Source organism: Pollachius pollachius, assembly GCF_949987615.1.
Source record: "Pollachius pollachius genome assembly, chromosome: 11".
Lineage (NCBI taxonomy): Eukaryota > Metazoa > Chordata > Actinopteri > Gadiformes > Gadidae > Pollachius > Pollachius pollachius.
The window spans coordinates 6,103,320-6,128,376 of record NC_136944.1 but is presented as its reverse complement, the minus strand read 5'-3'; the positions used below and the strand labels follow the sequence as shown (position 1 = coordinate 6,128,376).

Genomic DNA, 25,057 nt, shown 5'->3' with positions numbered 1-25,057 from the left:
GAGGGAGACAGAGCGAGAGAGGGAGTGAGAGAGAGAAATAGAGAGAGAAAGAGGTTGAGACAGAGTGGGAGAGAGAGGAGAGAGAGAGAGAGAGAGAGAGAGAGAGAGAGAGAGAGAGAGAGAGAGAGAGAGAGAGAGAGAAGTGAGTGGACAAAGGGGCCCCCGTGTGGCGCAAAGGAAATTAACATCTTGCCAGTGAGATTTATTTATTCCACTAATGTTGAAAGGCCAACATTTGCTTGCAAAAAAAGGGACAGCAGGAATATGAGAAGAGATACCTGCTAGTGCTAGTTCCGCATCATGCATGCGTATTGCGTACGCATATGAACGTGTTTTACGCAACATGTTGGAGCGTCCCCATGAAACGCGGCCAACCACCAGTTGAACTGACGGATGGGTCGCCTCCGATCCTCCCTACCGTATTTACGTGTGGGGCGTTGGCTTCCGGTTGTGAATTAATGTGCTATAAAGTACAAGGCTATAATCAGACGGCACGTGTTTAGGATACAAACACAGCATCCCAACACAGCGTCGCAGGCGGCCGCCATGAACCTCAGCACAGAGACCTTCTGTCGTCCACATTTCTCCTGCTGAGGGTAGGTAGGAGTGGAAAGCTGCGATATCCAAGAAATGCTCTGGACAGAGGAGCACACAGGACCACTGTGTGTGCGTGTTTGCGCGTGTGTGTGCATGTGACACACACACACACACACACACACACACACACACAAATACAAACACAAACACAAACACAGACACAGACACATACACACACAACATGAGTTGCTCTACACACTCAAACATATTCGGAACGATTCATTCATGTTATGAATCATGTAGAGTACATCGGATATCACCACAAACGAAACCTATAGCGTATTTAAAGCTGTTGCAAGTTGAAAAGGAACACAACTCTGAACTCTGAAATTATCCTTGTTTGTTCCCTCTGCATGTCTCGGTGTTGTGTGACGTCAACACTCACTCAGGCCGATTTGTTTGGCAAAGAAGACGATGCATCGCTCTATTATAGCAAGACTTCTGCTGATTTTCAACAATTTTCTTATTGTAAATCGCTTTGGATTAAACCGTCTGCAAAAGGCCCTAAATGTTAATTAGGATACAAATTAAACTGCTGACGAAAAACCTACGTACAATGCCTTGTGACCTCCTAATCACCAACCAATATTTTCATTCTTATCGACTGTTTTCCTTTGTTATGCAGCGGACAAAACTTCAGACTCAAAACTTTTTTATACCAAATTCATTTTTTACTAAATGTTTTTGGGAATGACACGATGAAAAACATGATTTTTTAAAAATTGTAATGTAAATTCTAATGTAAAAAGTAGAACTTTGGCCAAATTGGGCAAATCTTCTCATATTTCTAACTTCAACATGAGGTGTGTTCCCACTCTATTTATAGAAGGGATTGCCTGACATTTGCCGAGGGGTCGGAGTAATACACTTGACTATCTTGATGCGGCTGGGGTCCCAGACGCAGTCCTCCTCCATGCCGCTCCTCGTCATGCCGCAGTTCGGGGGGCACCAGGCAGTGTCGTAGACCTCCCCGTACCGGCCATCGTGCCAGTTCTTCTGGCGAGGATGGCCCTGGTAGTTAATCGCGATCACGTTCCCCACGTTGACCTCCACCCTGAACACCACCCGCTCTGAGTCAGGTAGACTAGGGTCGATGGGATACCTGCTGGCCTTGTTCAGGTCACGGCTGAGGTAGACGCCACGGCCCAGCATGCCGTCCGAAGACTGGCGGAATCCCTCTCTCCGGATGGCCGTTGCAATGGTCCTGGTGGTGCCGTGGTACATGACGTAGGTCTTATTGCAATTTGGCTGTTTATGGCCAATTCTCTCAATCCCAGATAGAAGCTGAAAGTCATCTTCCTCCCAGGAGTAACAAAGCTGATGGAACATTTCTGAATAGGAATGTGCCTGCAAAACATATCACATCAAAACACATTCATAATCATTAGTGACTGTTGAAGGAATCCACACAAGAGACGTTGCCTTGCAGAGCAGATCTAAAACAAGTACAGTAATGACAAACGTTCAAAACATGTGGAGGTTTACTTTCACTTTTGAATACTTTTCTCTCGTTAACATTTATTTTTATTTAACTGTTAACAGCAGGGATTGACAGGAATTTGATTTTTAATTTCTGATTCCAAACAAGCACGTGTGCAGCACACACACATATATACACATATACACACCCACACAACAAAAAAACAGCAACACAAAGACACACACACCTCTGACCAGAAAGGATGACCTTACTGTTAAATTACGAAAAGGGGGAAAAAAAAATAGTAATAATAATACTGACAAATAATACTACAAAAAGATGATATATTCATTGATACAAGATAGAATGGATCAAATCACAATGACTCAGTATGAAAAATACTGAGTCGTTGTGATTTGTGAGGAAGGGAGAGGGAGGAAGGGGGAAGGAGATTACTTAGAAACCTCAGGTGCATTTTACTGTTTTTTTTTTTAGTGCAGGATATGAAGTCATTGATTCTGCCAGCGAGAATATGAGGGTGGAGAGGCACCTTCCATGATCACAGTCTGATCTTTATGTATCTTTCCATCTCTCGACAATGTGCCAATGCAAACTAAATCAGAACATTCTTTCTGGAGGAAAACACAACTTTCTATTTTGGCCTACCTAAGGGTCATGTAGTTGTGTATGCGGTCTATTACTCTTTTGAATAGCTTTTCCAGACTACATTTTACATTATTGCCTGCCTACACGTTTAATCAAAATCGATGCTTTGCACAAATATTAGTTATGCAAAATAAAAATAAATTTCTGGCGCCAAAAGAATACAGATACTTACCCGTGGGTTAAACCAGACCTGCTCAGTGTGTGGGTAGAGTGTGAATGAGTATAACTGCGTTCATTTCCGTTTTTGTACCGCTCAAAATGTTTGAACAGGATGCTCTCAGTGGAGCCGGGGCGGGCAGAGTGAGCACACAAAGACCCTTGTAATTTTTTTATTTAGGTGTATCTATTTATGTTTTTTATGTCTAAAAATTGTAGCTACTCTTGGTTTTTCAAGAAAAAGATTTATAAAAAAAAGAGCCACATCTGGGTATGAATAAAATAAAGTAAAACTAACATGAGTGATAGAATAGTTATATATACGTATGTCCATAGGGCCTAAAGTTATTTTGTGCTTGTTGGAGGGGGTGGTGGGGTGATCACAGTACTTTGTGGGAAGACGCTGTCCTTGAACCTGGCGGTTCATGTGCGGTTTCAGCTGGTCCAGGTGGGAGAGGGCAGTTTGGAGGGAGATGGGGTCCTCTGAAGACCTGTTCGTTCTGTAGGCGAACTGCAGTGGCTCCAGGGAGTCAGGCACTGAACAGGTGATGTGGGTTCTGACTAGCAGCTCGAGGCACCTCATGATGACTTATGTGAGTGCTAGGGGGTGGAAGTCAATTCAACTGAGGGCTTTTGCTTTCTTGGAGACAGTCAAGTCAAGTCTTTATTATGTGACAATGCTGGTCCTTTTGAACCATGTGGGGACTACAGACTGGAGTAGGGATGTGTTGAAGGTGTCCGTGAATTCATCTGCCAGCTGGTCTGCACACACCTTGAGTACCCTTCCAAGGATACTTTCCAGGCCAGGGGGCATTCTTTGGTGCCAGGTACTCTTTTCTGCTTTTTGCTGTTTTTAAGGATTTACACACCTCTGCCCTATATGTTTCCAGTGGGCAGGGGTCCTGGTAGGGCTGTAAGGTATAGACTCAAATGTATATCACGGTATGATTTGAGGCATAGACGGTATTAGATCACGGTATATTAATTGTATCTTCTAATTTCGATATAAATGCTTCTGAAGGGGTAAAATACTGGTTAGTTAGCAAAACTGCATAGAAAAAATGCAAAATCTTTTCTCCAGTTATTTCCATCTCTGAAAAAAACAAATGTTTAATAGTATGGATTTCTTTCTCCGCGGACCTTGCCGTATAGTTTTAATGATAATAATTAATAATTGATTGAATTTATATAGTGCTTTTCTAGACACTCAAAGACACTTTTCAGTGAAGGGGGGGACCTCACTAACCACCACCAGTGTGTAGCACCCACTTGGGTGATGCACGGCAGCCAATCTGCGCCAGAACGCTCACCACACACCAGCTTGAGGTGGAGAGTGAGGGAATTAATGAGTCAGCCAATTATACAGGAGGATGATTAGGGGGCCAGATTTAGTGAGGCTGGTTGGGCAGTTTTAGCCAGGACACCGGGGAAACCCCTACTCATTGCGATAAGTGCCCTGGGATCTTTCATGACCTCAGTGAGTCAGGACCTCGGTTGTTACGTCTCCTCCGAAGGACGAAGGCAGTATCGCTGTCGAATCTGTCCCTGGGAAAAGTAATGTTGCACCGAATTGAAAAAGGAACTACGTTTCGTTAACATATCTTCAGTTGTTAAGCGTAACTTTACTTTTTACATGAAAAAGTACTTACGTAACTTTAGTTACTCATTACTTACTTTGTAACGCGTTGCATACACCACTTACTACCGGACACACCGGTCTCACGTTATTGTCAAAATCCATACCGCAGCGAAAATTCACACCGGTGTACTTTCTATACCGTTAACACAGTACTACCCTAGGTCCTGGTCCATTTGTACATCAACTAGGGGAGTAACAATACACATATTTGTACCTAACCGTCGCTGTATAGGCACTTCTGGATGGTTACAGAGGTGGATCGCGGTACGTAAATGTGGCGTGCTTAGCATGAATATGCAATATAGCAGGAGGCAGGCCCGAGGAAGGCGTAGCCGTAGCACAGGACTCCCCGCCGCCCCTGCGAGCCTGCCTTGTGACTGCCTGGCAGGGAGTCGGACTGCTGCCCAGCTCCTCCCGCCGGAGCTGCCGGACTGTCGCCGAAGCTCTGGCGGCAGACGGGCAGCTCCGGTGGGGGTACTTCGGCAGCAGTCCGGCAGCTCTGCTCCGGGAGTACTATCCCACTATTCACGGAGCCTGAGGTGAATAATTGTTTTAGTATATACTACACGTGAACACTATCAATAAACAAGATAAGACTTTTTACCGGGATTCATTTGTTATTAGCGGTTTGTTTGTTTTTATTAGCTTGACGAGAGGACTGTCACTCAATATCCTGAGTTTTAGATCTCAATTATGGGATATTGCCCAATATCCCGAGATAGCGAACCAATCAAATTGCACCCTCTTAGGAGGTTCACGTGTAGCATGTACTAATAGATATTATATAATATAGATACCTATATGTTATTATTATCATTATTATATTTTATAATATATAGATATAGAGCTCCGGGAGTCCGCAAACAGCAACAATCACTTCTCCTCCATGCTGTGGTTCAGTCTGACAGCTCATTTGTCAATGGGCAGCAGCTCATTTGCATTAAAGCTACAGACACCAGAAACAGCACATTCTGAAGTGACTGAAAAAGAGGGGAATAGCGGTAGGAGAGATTCTTTTTCCTAAAAGTTATTTCCAGCAAACAGCTTCAAAAACATGTTTTCTAGAACTCATACACTATGTTTACTTGTTGGGAAAACACCATAATATGTCTCCTTTAAACATATGATGAAGGAAAGCATACTCTAATCTTAAATCAATGCTGTACTATACTGCACAATACTTGAAACTTTACTATTTTTGACTGAATTAACCAAATATAATATTTATTTATTATGATTACCTTGTATGACTTTGTTTACTATGAGCTATGAACTATGAACCGTACCGTCCTGTACCATACCGTGACTTCAGAACCGAGGTACGTACCGAACCGTGACTTTTGTGTACCGTTACACCCAGGGTGCGATTTGCCGGTGGGGATGGTGGGGATTATCCCCCCCTCTGGTTTTCACGTCCTACCCTCTGCTGAATTATTTTTATCCTCGGTGGGGATAAAAATTATCCCCCCCACCCAAAGTATTTTCACCATTACATCGTAATAATTAACAACCAAAATACACAGGGTCCGTCTTCATTTTGAAACATTTTAAAATGTTTCTCAAAATTATCCCCCCCTCTGGTTTTTTCACAAATCGCACCCTGGTTACACCCCTAATATCCACAGGAGCGCTGTTATCCTCAAAGCGTCCGTAGTATGTGTTCAGCTCATCTGGGAGAGATGCTGACTTTTCCTCAACGGTGTTGGTCTTCCCTTAATAATCCGTAATGGTCTTTAATCCGGACCACATGCTTCTGATGTTTGAAACATCAGAGACTTCAGAGAGTCAGAAAAAAGGTGGCTTTCGTTAAATGTTATATGTTACAAAGCTTTGAGACATGATAATATATTGCAGATAATATAATGTCTAATTATATGCCGCATCAAACCAACTGAGCTCCAGGTTATTGTAGGCTACATGGTGAACAGCGACTACGAGCCAGCGTACAGGGAGGAGGTCCAGTACCTAACTGCTTGGTGTGCAGACAACAACCTGTCCCTCAACACCAAGACAACAAAAGAAATGATCGTGGACTACAGAAGGTCTAAAGGTGACACGCACAACTCCCACCACATCAACGGAACGGAGGTTGAGCGTGTCACCAGTTTTAGGTTTCTGGGGGTCCACATCTCTGAGGACCTCTCCTGGTCCATCAACACCTCCGCCCTGATCAAGAAGGCTCACCAGCGCCTCTTCTTCCTGAGGAAATTAAAAAAGGCCCAACTGTCTCCTCAGATCCTGGTGAACTTCTACCGCAACACCATCGACAGCATACTGACTAACTGTGCCACATTGTTGTATGGTAACTGCTCCGCCTCGACCGGAAACCACTGAGGGTGATGAAAATAGCACAACGGATCACCGGTTCCTCTCTCCCCTCCATCGAGACTGTCCAGACAAAGCGGTGCCTGCTTTAGGCACACAGCATCGCAAAGGACAATTTTCACCGCAACCATAGACTGTTGGACCTGTAGTGCTTTCCCTCTGAAAAGCCTACAGGTCTCTCAGCACCCGGATCAGCAGGTTCAAGGGAAGCTTTTTCCCTCAGGCTGTTACCCTACTGAACCCCAAACCCAGGTGAACTTAGCCCGCTGCGGGGGTACTCGCTGTAGCCTTTGACCCCCCCTCCGCCCACTCGGTGGTCCCTCTTCTCCCGGCTCCTGTCGGCGCCCTTCCCGCCGTCCTCGCTCGAGTCCAGGGTGCTGAAGATCCACACGATGAGCGTCTGGATGAGCAGCACGCTCAGAGTTGCCGACCATCTTTGGTTCTCCCCCCCCCCCCCCCGTCGCGGGTCAAGCTGCCAGCGGCCCCGCGTCCGCTAAATGCCAACAGCGGGTCGTGAACGCTCCCCTGCTCCGGGTGCTGCTGGCGAGTGGAGGGAGAGAGAGGGGGTGTAGTAGTAGGAGGAGGTGGAGATGAGGAGGAGGGAGGAGGAGGAGGGCATTTGGCAGGCGCTTTAGATGAGGAGAACTGGGGAAACTACAGAGAGAGAGAGAGAGAGAGAGAAAGAGGGAGGGGGGGGGTTGAGAGAGAGAGATAAAGAGAGAGCGGGGGGGTGGGGGTTGAGAGTCAGAGAGAGAGAGAAAGAGAGAGAGGGAGATAGAGGTTGAGAGAGAGTGGGAGAGGTAGAGGGGTTGAGAGAGAGTGGGAGATAGAGATAGAGAGAGAGAGAGAGAGAGAGCGAGAGAGAGAGAGAGAGAACACCACCCGCTCTGAGTCAGGTAGACTAGGGTCGATGGGATACCTGCTGGCCTTGTTCAGGTCACGGCTGAGGTAGACGCCACGGCCCAGCATCCCGTCCGCAGACTGGCAAAATCCCTCTCTCAGGATGGCCGTTGCAATGGTCCTGGTGGTGCCGTGGTACATGACGTAGGTCTGACCGCAATTTGGCCTTTGAACTCCACCGTCTTGATGATGCACTTGGTGGACAGATCGCTGAACTTGTCCCACAGGTTGGAGTCCAGAGCCACACGGTGTTCCGCGCTGTTACTCTGAAAGGATCAGACAGGAACACTGTTGACTTTTTTTCCGTTGAACCTTCTCTTGAATGTTCACCGAGACTCTACATAGCCTCCCCCCACAGGCCCCTCTTACTCACTTATTTTATGTTGTACGTCCTGGCACTTAATGTACGCACTTATTTTGTGTTGTACGTCCATAGTACTTAGCATCGTGTAGTGTCTTATCCTAGCTATCTTTGTTGATTACGGAGAATGGGTTAATCCTAACAATTGTTAGTGCTTGGCAATTGTTTCTATGAACATCCTTACTGTACCGGCAGCAATATATTATTGATTCTCTTTCTTCTGAATTGAAAGTCGCTTTGGATAAAAGTGTCTGCTAAATTCCCGAAATGCAAAGTTGCCATGTTTGTAGTCTGTAACTTATCTACAAAATCATAAAACCTTATATGGTGCTGTCCATTATGTGGAGAAGAAACCATTCATAGCTGTTGTTGATTCCCACTCCTCCGACTCGGTGGTCCCTCTTCTCGCGGCTCCTGCCGGCGCCCTTCCCGCCGCCCTCGCTCGAGTCCAGGGTGCTGAAGTTCCATACGATGAACGTCTGGATGAGCATCACGCTCAGAGCTGTGATCAGCGCAGATCGCCGGGCCAGCTTGCGAGCACACGTGTTGCCGACCATCTTTGGTTCTTCAACGTTAATGGAATAAATTTATTCATTCCATTAACATTGAAGAGCCAACATTTGCTTGCAAAAATAGGGACAGCAGGAATATGCGAAGAGATACCTGCTAGTGGCGCATCATGCATGCGTAGACGCAGATGAACGTGTTTTACGCAACACGTTGGAGCGTCCCCATGAAACGCTGCCAGCCACCAGTTGAACTGACTCCCTACCATATTTACGTATGAGGTGTTGGCTTCTGGTAATGAATTAATGTGCTATAATTGTGCTAGCTGTACAAGGCTATAATCAGGCGGCACGTTTAGGATACAAACACCGCATTCCAACACAGCGTCACAGGCAGGCGGCCGCCACGGACCTCAGCACAGAGACCTACTGTCGTCCACATTTCTCCTGCTTAGGGTAGGTAAGAGTGGAAAGCTGCGATATCCCAGAAATGCTCTTGACAGTGGACAGAGGAATATATTCATTGATAAAAGATAGAATGGATTAAATCACAGCGACGTAGTATGAAAAATACACTGAGGACGGGGGAGGGAGATACTGAGAAACTTCCGAGGAAGATAAGTGTGCCTTTTTTGGCACACTTTTTTTTTGTGCAGGAAATGAAGTCCCTCATCCAGGGAGAATATGAGGGTGTGGAGGCACCTTCCATGATCAGAATCAGATTTTTTTAATCTTTCCATTTCTGGAAAATGTGCAAATGTAAACTAAAAAAGAACATTCTTTCTGGAGGAAAGCATAACTTTCTATTTTGGCCTACGTAAGAGGTATGTAGTTGTGTATTTGGTCTTTTAATATTTTGAATAGCTTTTTCCAGACTACATTTTACACAATTGCCTACACGTTTAATCAAAAACAATGGTAAGCACAAATATTTGCTCCCGCAATGCAAAAGAAAAAACAAATGTCTTGCGCTGAAAGAATACAGATACTTACCCGTGGGTTAAACCAGACCTGCTCAGTGTGTGGGTAGAGTGTGAATGACTATAACTTGGTTGTTCCTGGGTTGCCACACCACTGTGTGTGCGTGTTTGCGCACAAAACTTCAGACTCAAAACTTTTTTATGCCAAATTTATTTTTAGAAAATGTTTTTTGGGAATGACAATGAAAAACGTGATCTTTTTTTTTTTTTAACATGAGGTGAGCTCCTACTTAAGGGATCCTGCCCCGACCCCTCCGACCCCTCCGACCTCTCTGACCCCTTTGGCTGGGCATTTGCCCAGTCAAAGGGTTCGGAGTGATACACTTGACTATCTTGATGCGGCTGGGGTCCCAGACGCAGTCCTCTTCCATGCCCCTTGGCGTCATACCACAGTTCGGGGGGCACCAGGCAGTGTCGTAGACCTCCCCGTACCGGCCATCGTGCCAGTTCTTCTGGCGAGGATGGCCCTGGTAGTTAATCGCGATCACGTTCCCCACGTTGACCTCCACCCTTAAAACTACCCGCTCTGAGTCAGTTAAACTAGGGTCGATGGGATACCTTCTGGCCTTGTTCAGGTCACGGCTGAGATAGACGCCACAGCCCAGCATCCCGTCCACAGACTGTCTGAAACCATCGCGCTGGATGGCCGTTGCAATGGTCCTGGTGGTGCCGTGGTACATGACGTAGGTCTTATTGCAATTTGGCTGTCCATGGCCAATTCTCTCAATCCCGGATAGAAGCTGAGAGAGATCTTCCACCCAGGAGTGCTGATGGAACATTTCTGAATAGGAATGTGCCTGCAAAACATATCACATTTAAGTAATAGAAAGCAAATGGTGTGCTTCAATGGAAGCTATTCTGACATCATAAATGTGAAGCATGGCAGGGCATTTGCCTGGGGCCACTCCTTTATTCTATATTTACTGATGACCTTCCACTTGTATTAAGCAATGCTCATATCTCAATGTATGCCGATGACTCCACTATATATTTATCAGCAACAGTTGATGATTTAAATGTGAATTTAGCCACTGAGATGACTAAGGTGATTGACTGGATCAATAACAATAAACTGATCTTGAATGTGTCTAAAAAAAATTGCATAGTCATCGGTACATTCTTTAAGTCCAAAACCAAAGCTTAATCTCACAATAAATAAAATGTTGATAAAGCAACTAGAAGAAGTAAAACTTCTAGGAGTCATCATTGACAATAAATTATCATGGGATAAACATATACAAATGGTTGTGACTAAAATGGGAAACGCCATATCAATACTCAAAAGATGTGCTAAATATTTAACGCACCAACTTGTTAGGCAAGTGATACAGGCTTTGGTTTTGTCTAGTTTAGACTACTGCTCTATAGTCTGGTCCACTACTTCATTGAGTAATATAAGGACATTGCAGTTGGTCCAGAATAAAGCAGCATGAGTAGCTCTTTCTTGTGGATGGAGAACTAATGGTATTGAAATGCACAAATCATTAGGTTGGTTAGATGTGAAAACCAGATTTTGGTCATTATTGATGGTTTTTATTAAGAATGTCATATTAACAAAATTACCTCTTATTATTCATAGAAATTTGTCTTTCAGTTCAGTGGAAAATAATTATTCAACAAGGCATGCTGTTGGAGGTTGTTTCACTTTACAAAGATCCAAGGCAATGATTCAACGTACAGTTATATTAAGGGCAATACAGCAGTGTAACTCACTCCCTTATCATCTTACTCAATTAAGTCTATATAGCTTTAAAAGACAACTTACAAGTCATTATCTAAATATCAACTTTAATTGATGCTACTGTCTTTTTGTGTTGTTTTGTTTTGTATTTGTTTTTTGATGTCAACCATGTTTTATGTGAAATGTAATTGCGTATTGTCTGTGTGTTCTTTTTGTTTTATGTTATGTATTCAAGTAATGTATGTCATGTCTGTTATCATTCTGTGTATTTAGGGGTCCGAGCAGCGAAGCTGCTTGGTCCCCTATTGTTTCTGTAACGTTTTTTTTTTTCCCCTCAAATTCTGTAAAAGTCATACTGCAGCCTAAACCGTAAGTCGAAAACTCTTGCAATTTTCAGGTATGGTTACCAATAACCCCCACTACCCATAAACTCAAATTTGTGGTACTGCACCCAAAGGTGGTGCTTTTGTAAAGAATCATGAATTAGGCTTATTTCTCCTCAGCAGATTGACCTGGACTCAAAATTCTTTCAGAATATTAACAATTTATAAAACCCTGGGTCTTATGCCCTAAAAAATTTTACTTTTTTCTCACAATTTCAGATCAAAGCCAAACATGATAAAAAGATTCACAGGCTACAAAAATTGTCAAAAATACACCAAAATCGCAACATAAAATCTTTAGACAAAGCCTCACAAAAATCATCAAACAGAATTTGTTTTATTTAGTTCCATTTGAGAAATACTGGCCAATAAAGTTGGAGCAGTTATCCCATTTTTCTTATATTACCATTTTGTTATTGTATAAAAAAAAACATACAACTATTATTAGGTGGATACCAATACCCCCCACTACCCATAAACCCAAATTGTGGTACTGCTGACAAAGGTGGCGCTGTTTAAAAATATTATGAACTAGCCTAAGATTGACCTGGACTCAAAATTCTTTCATCATATTAATCTCTAAAATCAGATGCATCTTTTCACACTGGTCTTCTGCTCTAAAAATGTTTACTTTTCCCACAATTTCATAGAAAAGCCAAACGTCACTGCAGTTGTGTATTTGGTCTTTTAATCTTTTGAAAAGCATTTTCCAGACTACATTTTACATAATTGCCTACCTACACCGTTGATCAAAAACGATGCTATGCACAAATATTTGCTCCCGCAATGCAAAATAAAGAACACATTTCAGGCGCTGAAAGAATACAGATACTTACCCGTGGGTTAAACCAGACCTGCACAGTGTGTTGGTAGAGTGTGAATGACTGGGTTGCTCCTATTATATGGCTCGCTACAGTGCGACTCGTTGTTTTGTTTCTCTTTCACTTCCTTGTAACTTATTTTTACCCCACAAAATTTCTGGGAAGCTGTAAGTGGATGCGGAGCAGAGTATCTATTTATAACTGTAACTAAGTCTTTTCTTTTTGTTTATTATTTTATTACTATTTTGGTTCAGTCGGGGGGGGGGGAAACAAAAAAAAGAATTGAAAAATGTTACGTAACCTTGCTAATAAGTCATTGTGTCTTGGTTTTTCAATAAAAGAATTATAAAAAAAAAAGACACATCTGCGTATATATAAAATAAAGTAAAACTAACATGAGGGATAGATTAGTTATGTATATGTATGTCCTAAAGTTATTTTGTGCTTGTTTGGGGGGGGGGGGGAGGAGATCACAGTATAGAGTTCGATAGTCTTATCGTTTGTTCTAATCATCGCTCTCAATCGTTCTAATCGTTTGTGGGAAGAAGCTGTCCTTCAACCTGGCGGTTCATGTGCGGTTTCAGCTGGTCCAGGTGGGAGAGGGTAGTTTGGAGGGAGATGGGGTCCTCTGAAGACCTGTTCAGCCTGTAGGCGAACTGCAGTGGTAGGCGCAGGGGGAGAGGGAGGTTGAGAGGGGGGCGAGAGAGAGAGAGAGAGAGAGAGAGAGAGAGAGAGAGAGAGAGAGAGAGAGGGGTTTAGAGAGAGGGAGGGAGAGAGAGAGAGAGAGAGAGAGAGAGAGAGAGATAGAGAGAGAGAGAGGGGTTTAGAGAGAGGGAGGGAGAGAGAGAGAGAGAGAGAGAGAGAGGGTGAGAGGGAGAGAGGGGTTTAGAGAGAGGGAGGGAGAGAGAGAGATAGATAGAGAGAGAAAGATTAGAGAGTGGAAGAGAGAGGGAGAGGGAGAGAGGGAGAAACAGAGAGAGAGCGAGAGGAGAGTGGACAAAGGGGCCCCCGTGTAGCGCAAAGGAAACTAACCTCTTGCCAGCGAGATTTATTTATGCCACTAACGCTGAAGAGCAAAGCTTGCAGAAAAAAGGGACAGCAGGAATATGAGAAGAGATACCTGCTAGTGCTAGTTCCGCATCATGCATGCGTATTGCGTACGCATATGAACGTGTTTTACGCAACATGTTGGAGCGTCCCCATGAAACGTGGCCAACCACCAGTTGAACTGACGGATCGGTCGCTTCCGATCCTCCCTACCGTATTTACGTGTGAGGTGTCGGCTTCCGGTTGTGAATTAATGTGCTATAAAGTACAAGGCTATAATCAGAAGGCACGTGTTTAGGATACAAACACAGCATCCCAACACAGCGTCGCAGGCGGCCGCCATGAACCTCAGCACAGAGACCTTCTTTCGTCCAAATTTCTCCTGCTGAGGGTAGGTAAGAGTGGAAAGCTGCGATATCCAAGAAATGCTCTGGACAGAGGACCTCACAGGACCACTGTGAGTGCGTGTTTGCGCGCTCGCGCGTGCGTGCGTACGTGCTTGCATGTCTGTGTGTGTGTGTGTGTGTGTGTGCGCGCGCACACACAGAACTGCGGATGAAACTGGTTAGAAGCATCTGGTAAAGGCCCTTAATGTTAAAGGTACCATGGCATGCTACTTTATGGATGCTTTAATATAGATATTATTGGGTCCTAACACAGTATTTGAAGACGTTCCCGAAATTCAGCTGTGGTGCAGAATTACAGCCACTACGAGCCAGTCGCACATTGAGCTTTCCCCAAACACACCGTTTCGGTTTCGTAGCTTTAATGCAAATGAGGAGGAGAGAGGCGGGTCAAGGAGGAGGATGGGGGTGTGGCCCTGAGCAGCTTGCGGCCACGGTACCATGCGCTCTGTTTACAGTGGATGTATCGCATGGAGGAGAAAGGGATTGTTGGCTGCGATTGTTGACCGCGGTTGTCTCCCGCCGGAGCCTCGCTGCCGAGGGACCCCCGCCTCGGCAGCGGGCAGCGCTTAGGCACCACCGCCTCCTGTAGCGGGCAGCGAGAGGCGGTGGTCCCTCGGCAGCGGCCAGCGGGAAACGGGAAGCGGGGCTCTAGCGGGAGACAATCCCTTTCTCCTCTATGTCTTGGTTCATGTACTTCAGGGAGACAAAGCCAAAGTTCCTTTCCCCCAATTCCTGCTCCACCATGGCTGAGATAACCCCCACTACGAGTCTCATTGTGGAAATACCAGAGACGAGAGTCCCACGTGTTATGCGCCATAACACCAACAGCAGAACGGTTATCCAGATAGCAAAGAAGTGTACAACACCTGCGTTACAGTCCTGGAGCTCTATATCTAAATAATATCATGTAATACATAGATATCTTTATCATATGATACATATTATCACGGCCAAAAGCTGTTTGCGCCTCCAGACGATATTATGAATCACAAATGACTGTGTCGGGTTCTCCAACGTTTCTGGTTCTTCCACTTCCACATCAATCTGAAGTAGACTGGACTGCGCGCTGCCGGCTGCCCGCTGCCGGGCGGTGGTGCTCCGTGGTGGTCGTGCCTCGCGGCAGCGGGCAGCGGGCAGCGGGGCTCCGGTGGGAGACAATCCCTTTCACCTCCATGTCGCAGTACATGTACTTCAGGGAGTCAAAGCCAAAGTTCCTTTCCCCCAATTCCTTCTCAACCATGGCTGAGATAACCCTAACTACAGTCTCGTTGTGGAAATACCAGAGACGTTTTGCGCCATAACACCAACAGCAGAACGGTTATCCAAATAACAAAGAAGTGTACAACACTTGCGTTACAGTGTGTGTAATCACACGCACACATTTGGCGCTCGCACGGTCGTAGCTCATTGTCTCATTGGCGGCCCAAATTCTCTGGGCGGGCAAGGCAGAGAAAGGGGAGGTAACTTGGCCGCTAATGACGACATATGGGGCCACATTCCAAATCAGCGCGCCTGAGCTTCTATTTTTTCAAAGACGAGCAGGATACATAGTGCTCGTTTTACAACAAACGCAAGTTTGAGCCACTTGGGGACGATAGGCAGGCTAGGGGAACTCATATTAACGTTAGAAAACATCGTAAAGGGAGATTTTCATGCCATGGGACATTTAATTTGGATTCAAATTAAACTGCTGATGAAAAACCTACATAAAATGCCTTGTGTCCTCCTCCCAATCACCAAAGTTCTTATTCGACTATTGTCCTTTGTTATGCATCGGACAAAACTTCTCAAATTTTCTCATATTTCTAACTATTTTCCCACTCTAAGGATCCTGCCCATGGGATAGCCAGGCCATCCCTTGACCCCTCTGACCCCTCAAGTCTGGGAAACTTGCACCCCGCTTCATTGGTCCTTACCCCATTGAGAGAATTAATGGCCCCGCTGCTGTCCGTCTAAAACTTCCCCCCAACCTCCGCCGCATCCATTCCACCTTCCATGTTTCCAGGGTTAAGCCCTTTGTCTGTAGCCAGCTCTGCCCCGCAGAGCTTTTTCGGCAACATCTGCTTTTATTTACATTTTCTAGGTCAGTTGGTGGTGTCATGTGCTTTTCTGTTTGTTTTGGATTGCCATGTACTTTTGTCTCCACCCTGCTGTCTTGATTTGAATTGCTGCCTCTTTGTGAACACACCTGTTGCTAACGTGTGTTCATTGGTTTGTGGGTATTTAAGCTCAGTGTGCCCATCAGTCTCTGTCAGATCCTGCCAGTATGTTACCTGTGCCTTGCTGGAAATAAACTCAGAGAAAGTTTTTGAAACCAAGCCATCTGTCTGCAATTGGATCCTTTTCTACTGAAAGCCTAACAATATCACATCAAAACACATTCATAATCATTAGTGACTGTTGAAGGAATCCACACAAGAGACGTTGCCTTGCAGAGCAGATGTAAAACAAGTACAGTAGTATAGACGACAGTACAAAACATGTGGAGGTATACTTTCACTTTTGAATACTTTTGTCTCGTTAACATTTATTTTCATTTTACTGTTAACCGCAGGGGTTGACAGGAATTTGATTTTATAATTTCTGAATCCAAACAAGCGAGGGTGGACGCACACACGCATACACATATACACACTGTCATGAAAATAAGTACGTAAGCTGTAATAACTGCACACAGCCACAAGGGAAGCAGGACCAAACAAATAAGCTGTAATAACTGCTCATGGCCACAAGATGAAAGCATCATCACACATATGAAGAAGCCGGAGGCAGGCTCTCAGATCATAGCCATCAGAGCATGTTCTACGTCATATAGGTCACGCCTACTCTACATAGGAGGAGGCGCGCGCCCTGGAGAGGGCAGAAACACATCGTAGACGATGTTATTGGTCGGCTGGTTGGATCTCCGCGCATGAATATACAATTCCCCTCCTATTGCTTCATAGTTGCCATACCAAAACTTTAACAAATAAAGTGAGTCAAAAACGAGCCAGATTCGAGTACCTTTTCTAAAGAACCCGACAACACCCACGCAAACATATATCCACAAAGACACACGAACCTCTGACCAGATAGGATGACCTTACTGTTAAATTACGAAAGTGAACAATTGTAATAATAATAATACTTACAAATTATACTACTACAAAAAGAGAATATATTCATTGATCAAAGATAGAATGGATCAAATCACAACGACGTAGTATAAAAAAAAATACACTGAGGAAGCAGGGAAGGAGATTACTTAGAAACCTCAGAGGAAGAAAAGTGTGCCATTTTTGGTACACTTTATTATTTATTTTAGTGCAGGACGTGAGGTCTCATCCAGGGAGAATATGAGGGTGGGGAGGCATCTTCCATGATCAGAATCAGATCTTTATAATCTTTCTATTGCTGGACAATGTGTCAATGTAAACTAAAACAGAACATTCTTTCTGGAGGAAAACACAACTTTTTATTTTGGCCTACCTAAGAGGCATGTAGTTGTGTATGTGGTCTTTTAAACTTTTGAATAGCTTTTTCCAGACTCGATTTTACATAATTGCCTACACGTTTAATCAAAAACGATGCTATGCACTGTAACGTGAGCGTTTGGCTGAACCCAAGTGCACAGACGGGCGAAGAGCGTGGAACAGTGTCAATCGTTTATTCGGATTCAGGATCGGCAGGCAGGATAGTCAGACAGGCGGGGATCAGGAGCAGGCAGGATAGTCAGACAGGCAGGGATCAGGAACCGGCAGAATAGTCAGACAGGCGAGGATCAGAGAGCAGGCAGGATAGGTGGTAGGTCAGGATTCGAATCGCGGGAAAGCACTGTGAAACACAAGAGACAATCTGGCAGGGAATGTTTGGGGGGAAAGGACTGATATAGGGGAAACACAGGTGAAGGTGGTTGGGTTAATTGGGAGTGATCAGGGTGGCAGGCAGGTGAATGGGAAAACCAGGGGCGGATCATGACAGTACCCCCCCCGGCAAGGGACGGCTCCAGACGTCCTAAATCGAACAGGGAGGGTGGAGGGGGCCCGGAGGAGGGTTAGAATTCCTCCGAGGCCTCAGAGATTGCGTCCTCCGAAGAGGAGGAGGACGCGACATCGGAGTTCCTTCTCCCCGGCAGGTCAGAGGAACCACTCGCCAGTGGAACTGTAGCGGGCGGGCGGGAGGACGGGGCAGGTTGGTCAGGCCGGGATCGGTGGAAGTCAGAGATAAGACGGGGATCCATGATGAAGCGAGCTGGGATCCAGGAGCGCTCCTCCAGACCGTACCCCTCCCAGTCCACCAGATACTGGACCCCACGTCCACGGCGGCGGGAGCGGAGGAGACGCCGGACGGTGAACACCGGACCCCCGTCGACGAGCTGAGGGGGAGGAGGGGGCGGAACGGGGGGAGCCAGAGGGCTCTCCTGGACAGGTTTGACCTTGGAGACATGGAAGGTGGGATGGATCCTCATGGAACGAGGGAGCTGAAGGCGTACCGCCACAGGGTTTATGACGCGGATTATGGGGAATGGTCCAATGAACTTGGGAGCCAGCTTGCGATTCTCCACCTTGAGAGGTAGGTCACGGGTGGAGAGCCAGACCTTCTGGCCAAGTCAGTAGGCAGGAGCCGGCGTGCGGTGCATGTTGGCAGCAGAAGCGTGGCGATCTGCAGCCTTGGAGAGAGCAGTGCGCGCCCGGGTCCAGGTGCGTCGACAACGACGGATCAGGGCTTGGGCCGAGGGGCAGGAAGACTCCTTCTCCAGGTCGGGGAATAGGGGTGGCAGGTACCCATAGGCGCACTGAAAAGGAGAGAGACCGGTGGATGAACAGGTGAGGGTGTTATGCGCATATTCTACCCATACCAGTTGGTCAGACCAGGAGGCCGGGTTACGGTTCACCAGGCATCGAAGGGTGGTCTCCAGGTCCTGATTAACCCTCTCGGTCTGTCCATTTGACTGGGGATGGAAGCCGGAAGATAGACTGACGGTAGCCCCGACTAGGCTGCAGAATTCCCTCCAGAAGGCCGAGGTGAACTGGGGCCCCCGGTCAGAGACGACATCGGTGGGTAACCCATGGAGGCGGAAGACGTGGTGGAGGAGCAGGTCCGCAGTCTCTCTGGCAGAGGGGAGTTTAGTAAGGGGAATGAAATGGGCCAGCTTACTAAACCGATCCACAAGGGTGAGGACGACAGTGTGGCCCTTGGACGCGGGAAGACCGGTCACAAAGTCCAGAGAGATGTGCGACCAGGGACGATGGGGAATGGGCAGGGGGTGCAGGAAGCCGGCAGGGGGGCGGCGAGAGGTCTTACTCTGGTTACACATGGGGCATGCGTTGATGAAGCCCCGGACATCCTCCTCCAGCGACGACCACCAGAAGCGCCGTCGCAGGAAGTCCTGGGTCCGCTGGATGCCGGGATGGCAGGTGAGTCGGGAAGCGTGACCCCACTGGAGCACGTTGGAGCGGAGGGAGGCTGGAATGAACAGGCGGTCAGGGGGACAGGAACTGGGGGCTGGCAGATTAAGGGAGGCGGCCCTTACCTTCTCCTCAATCTCCCAGGTGACAACAGCGACAAGGCAGGAGGCCGGGACAATAGTGGAGGATTCAGCCGTCTCATCAGGGAACTCGGGGAACTGTCGAGAAAGGGCATCTGGTTTAGTGTTCCGAGAGCCAGGGCGATAGGACAGGGTGAAGTTAAACCGGTCGAAAAACAATGACCAGCGGGCCTGTCTGGAGTTTAGTCTCTTGGCGGTTCGGATATACTCCAGGTTTCGGTGGTCAGTCCAAACCAGGAACGGAACCCTGGTTCCCTCTAGCCAGTGCCGCCACTCCTCCAGGGCCAGCTTCACCGCCAGATGCTCCCTGTTTCCAATATCATAATTTCTCTCCGGGGGGGTTAGGCGACGAGAGAAAAAGGCACACGGGTGGATCTTCTGGTCGGAGGATGAACGCTGGGAGAGAATCCCCCCTACTCCCACACCAGATGCATCCACCTCCACAATGAACTGACGTTCGGGGTCGGGGATCTGGAGGATGGGAGAGGTGGTGAAGCGGGTCTTGAGGGCTTCGAAGGACTCTTGAGCAGCGTCAGACCAACGGAAAGGAACCTTGGGTGAGGTGAGGGCTGAGAGGGGGGAGGCGATGGAGCTGAACCCTCGGATGAAACGCCGATAAAAGTTGGCGAACCCCAGGAAACGCTGCAGCTGCTTGCGTGTCTCCGGGGTAGCCCAGGATGTCACAGCAGAGACCTTGGCCGGATCCATCTGAAGACTGTCCTTAGCAATAATATACCCTAGGAAGGTGACAGAGGGAGCATGGAACTCGCACTTCTCCGCTTTGACGAACAAGGAGTTGTCCAGGAGGCGACGGAGAACAGAGCGGACGTGGGTGACGTGTTCCACGAGATTGCGGGAGAAAATCAGGATATCATCCAGATAAACAAAGACAAACTTGTCAATCATGTCCCGCAGCAGGTCGTTCACTAGCGCTTGAAAGACTGCCGGGGCATTGGTCAAGCCGAAGGGCATCACGAGGTACTCGTAATGCCCCGTCGGTGTGTTGAAGGCCGTCTTCCACTCGTCTCCCTCTCTGATACGGACCAGGTGGTAGGCGTTCCTCAGGTCGAGTTTGGTGAAGACCGTTGCCCCCTGGAGCAGCTCAAAGGCAGAGGAGAGTAGTGGAAGGGGGTAGCGGTTCTTCACAGTGATGTTGTTCAGACCTCGATAGTCGATACAGGGTCTCAGGGACTTGTCCTTCTTGCCCACGAAGAAGAACCCGGCCCCAGCCGGTGACGAGGAGGGTCGGATGATCCCAGTGGCTAGGGAACTCTGGACATAGTCCCCCATGGCCCCTCGCTTAGGGATAGAGAGCGAGTACAAGCGTCCCTTGGGGGGTGAAGTGCGCGGAAGTAGGTCTATGGCACAGTCGTAGGGACGGTGAGGGGGCAAGGAGGTGGCCCTGGCCTTATTGAAGACCTCTGAGGTCATGGTAAATGGCAGGGACCCCGGAGACGTCCGAGGCTGCAGCAGGAGCGAGAGCAACAGGATTAGGTGAAGAAATCCTGAGACAGGATTGCTGACAGGTGACTCCCCATTCTCGGATGGAGCAGGTGGACCAGTCGATGTTGGGGTTGTGTCTGCGAAGCCAGGAGTGACCCAAGATGACCGGCTGGTTGGGTGTGGGCAGGAGCATGAACTGAATGGTCTCCCTGTGGCCTCCAGGCAGAAGCATGTACACAGGACTTGTCCGGGAAGTTACTCTCCCCAGCACGTGTCCATCCAGGGCTCTGGCGGAGATCGGCACTGGCAGTCTCTCTGGATGGAGTCCCAGCCGAAGAGCGAGGGACCGATCCATGATGCTCTCGTCTGCCCCTGAATCGACAAATGCGGTTATGGGATGGGAACCGGAGGGCAACAGGAGCTCACCAGAGAGAGTGGGTCTCGTGGAAGAGGCAGAGTCAGAGATGGAGCTCACCAGTATGCCTCTGGTTACTGGTGAGCTCTGGCTTTTACCGGGCAATGATCGGCGATGTGTCCAGGCAGGCCACAGTACAGGCAGAGGATCAGCCTCCGTCTTCTCTCTTTCTCCTCCGGCGAAAGATGGGTGCGACCCAGCTGCATTGAATCCGGACTCCCCATTCTCAGGGAAGCGGTTGGGAAGGAAGGCACAGGAAGGCACAGGTTGCCGGGAACAATGGGCAAACAGGGCTGCATGGCGGAACCTCAGAACACCTCTCCCTCCTGCGAGCCTGGATTCGAAGGTCGAGGCGGGTAGCAAGCTCGATCAGAGCTTCCAGTGATGATGGCGGGTCGTAGGCAACCAGCTCATCCTTGATGTACCCAGCCAGTCCTTGTAGGAAGACATCGCGGAGAGCGGCCGGGTACCAATCACAACTGGGGGCCCTGGTGCGGAAGTCGATGGCGTAGTCCGAAACTGAACGACGTCCCTGGGACAGGGCTAACAACTCCCGCCCAGCCTCGGCTCCCAGAGAACCGGTTCCGAAGACTCTCCTGAGCTCTTCGGCAAAGGAGTGGAAGGAGCGGCAGGCGGAGGTACCTCTCTGCCATTCAGCGGTGCCCCAAAGACGCGCCCGTCCGGAGAGATGATTTACGACGTAAGCCACCCGGGCTTCTTCGGAGGCGAAAGTGAGTGGCTGAAGGGAGAAGAGAATTGTGCAATTGCACAGGAAGGCGTTGCAGGTGGTAGGATCACCATCGTAGCTTTCGGGGACTCCTACACTAGGCTCACGGAGTAGAGGAGCCGGAGTCGCCGCTGGGGCAGGAGGTGAAGCGGTGGCGCCGGTCTGGACGTTCGCCAATTTCTGGCGGATTCGCATCAGGTCTTGCTGTCCCTGAGCCGTGATGTCCATCATCTGCTGTAGCCCGCTCTCCATCCGGGAGATGCGGTCGTCCATCTGGGCTGGGTCCATTGTTGGCCAGATTGTTCTGTAACGTGAGCGTTTGGCTGAACCCAAGTGCACAGACGGGCGAAGAGCGTGGAACAGTGTCAATCGTTTATTCGGATTCAGGATCGGCAGGCAGGATAGTCAGACAGGCGGGGATCAGGAGCAGGCAGGGTAGCCGGACAGGCGGGAATCAGGAACCGGCAGAATAGTCAGACAGGCGGGGGTCAGGAGCAGGCAGGATAGTCAGACAGGCGGGGATCAGGAACCGGCAGAATAGTCAGACAGGCGGGGATCAGGACCAGGCAGGATAGTCAGACAGGCGAGGATCAGGAGCAGGCAGGATAGTCAGACAGGCGAGGATCAGAGAGCAGGCAGGATAGGTGGTAGGTCAGGATTCGAATCACGGGAAAGCACTGTGAAACACAAGAGACAATCTGGCAGGGAAAGTTTGGGAGGAAAGGACTGATATAGGGGAAACACAGGTGAAGGTGGTTGGGTTAATTGGGAGTGATCAGGGTGGCAGGCAGGTGAATGGGAAAACCAGGGGCGGATCATGACAATGCACAAATATTTGCTGCTGCAATTCAAAAGAAAAAGAATTCTGGCACCAAAAGAATACAGATACTTATCCGTAGGTTAAACCAGACCTGCTCAGTGTGTGGGTAGAGTGTGGATGACTATAACTGGGTTTCATTTCCATTTCATTTAGGGGAATTTATTAAGTGGAGGCGGGGCAGAGGGAGCATGCAGGGACGCATCTGGGGTGTTTTAATTTTATTTCGGTGTATCTATTTATAGACACCTGTAACTAAGCCTTTTCTCTTTGTTCATTATTTGCTTGATATTATTTTGGTTCAGTCGGGGCGGGGGGACGGTTGGGTGGGGGGTGTTTTGTGTGTGTAAAAAAAAAAAAAGAAGAAAAATGTTATGTATCCTTGCTGATAAGTCACTGTAACTACTCTTGGTTTTTCAATAAAAAGATAAATAAAAATAAATAAAAAAAAAGACACATCTGGGTATAAATAAAATAAAGTAGGGGTGTGTGTGGGGGGGGGGGGGTTGATCACAGTACTTTGTGGGAAGACGCTGTCCTTGAACCTGGCGGGTCATGTGCGGTTTCAGCTGGTCCAGGTGGGAGAGGGCAGTTTGGAGGGAGATGGGGTCCTCTGAAGACCTGTTCATTCTGTAGGCGAACTGCAGTGGCTCCAGGGAGTCAGGCACTGAACAGGTGATGTGGGTTCTGACTAGCAGCTCGAGGCACCTCATGATGACGTATGTGAGTGCTAGGGGGTGGAAGTCAATTCAACTGAGGGCTTTTGCTTTCTTGGAGACAGTCAAGTCAAGTCTTTATTATGTGACAATGCTGGTCCTTTTGAACCATGTGGGAATTACAGACTGGAGTAGGGATGTGTTGAAGGTGTCCGTGAATTCATCTGCCAGCTGGTCTGCACACACCTTGAGTACCCTTCCAAGGATACTTTCCAGGCCAGGGGGCATTCTTTGGTGCCAGGTACTCTTTTCTGCTTTTTGCTGTTTTTAAGGATTTACACACCTCTGCCCTATATGTTTCCAGTGGGCAGGGGTCCTGGTAGGGCTGTACGGTATAGACTCAAATGTATATCACGGTATGATTTGAGGCATGGACGGTATTAGATCACGGTATATTAATTGTATCTTCTAATTTCGATATAAATGCTTCTGAAGGGGTAAAATATTGGTTAGTTAGCAAAACTGCATAGAAAAAATGCAAAATCTTTTCTCCAGTTATTTCCATCTCTGAAAAAAACAAATGTTTAATAGTATGGATTTCTTTCTCTGCGGACCTTGCCGTATAGTTTTAATAATAATAATTAATAATTGATTGAACTTATAGAGCGCTTTTCTAGACACTCAAAGACACTTTTCAGTGAAGGGGGGGACCTCACTCACCACCACCAGTGTGTAGCCCCCACTTGGGTGATGCACGGCAGCCAATCTGCGCCAGAACGCTCACCACACACCAGCTTGAGGTGGAGAGTGAGGGAATTAATGAGTCAGCCAATTATACAGGAGGATGATTAGGGGGCCAGATTTAGTGAGGCTGGTTGGGCAGTTTTAGCCAGGACACCGGGGAAACCCCTACTCATTGCGATAAGTGCCCTGGGATCTTTCATGACCTCAGTGAGTCAGGACCTCGGTTGTTACGTCTCCTCCGAAGGACGAAGGCAGTATCGCTGTCAAATCTGTCCCTGGGAAAAGTAATGTTGCGCCGAATTGAAAAAGGAACTACGTTTCGTTAACATATCTTCAGTTGTTAAGCGTAAATTTACTTTTTACATGAAAAAGTACTTACGTAACTTTAGTTACTCATTACTTACTTTGTAACGCGTTGCATACACCACTTACTACCGGCCACACCGGTCTCACGTTATTGTCAAAATCCATACCGCAGCGAAAATTCACACCGGTGTACTTTCTATACCGTTAACACAGTACTACCCTAGGTCCTGGTCCATTTGTACATCAACTAGGGGAGTAACAATACACATATTTGTACCTAACCGTCGCTGTATAGGCACTTCTGGATGGTTACAGAGGTGGATCGCGGTACGTAAATGTGGCGTGCTTAGCATTAATATGCAATATAGCAGGAGGCAGGCCCGAGGAAGGCGCAGCCGTAGCACAGGACTCCCCGCCGCCCCTGCGAGCCTGCCTTGTGACTGCCTGGCAGGGAGTCGGACTGCTGCCGAGCTCCTCCCGCCGGAGCTGCCGGACTGTCGCCGAAGCTCTGGCGGCAGACGGGCAGCTCCGGT

At 47.7% G+C, this 25,057-nt stretch overlaps 1 protein-coding gene across 1 annotated transcript; it reads right to left on the bottom strand.

The window, feature by feature from the left end:
• Positions 1-1,285: 1,285 nt before the first annotated feature.
• LOC307082934 (uncharacterized protein) lies at positions 1,286-2,883 on the bottom strand. The gene is made up of 2 exons (XM_079746687.1): positions 2,856-2,883; positions 1,286-1,944 (listed from the first exon to the last, which is right to left on the bottom strand). The coding sequence occupies exon 2, from the start codon at positions 1,924-1,926 to the stop codon at positions 1,414-1,416; it is 513 nt and encodes a 170-aa protein (XP_079602813.1). The 5' UTR covers positions 1,927-1,944; positions 2,856-2,883; the 3' UTR covers positions 1,286-1,413.
• Positions 2,884-25,057: the final 22,174 nt, after the last annotated feature.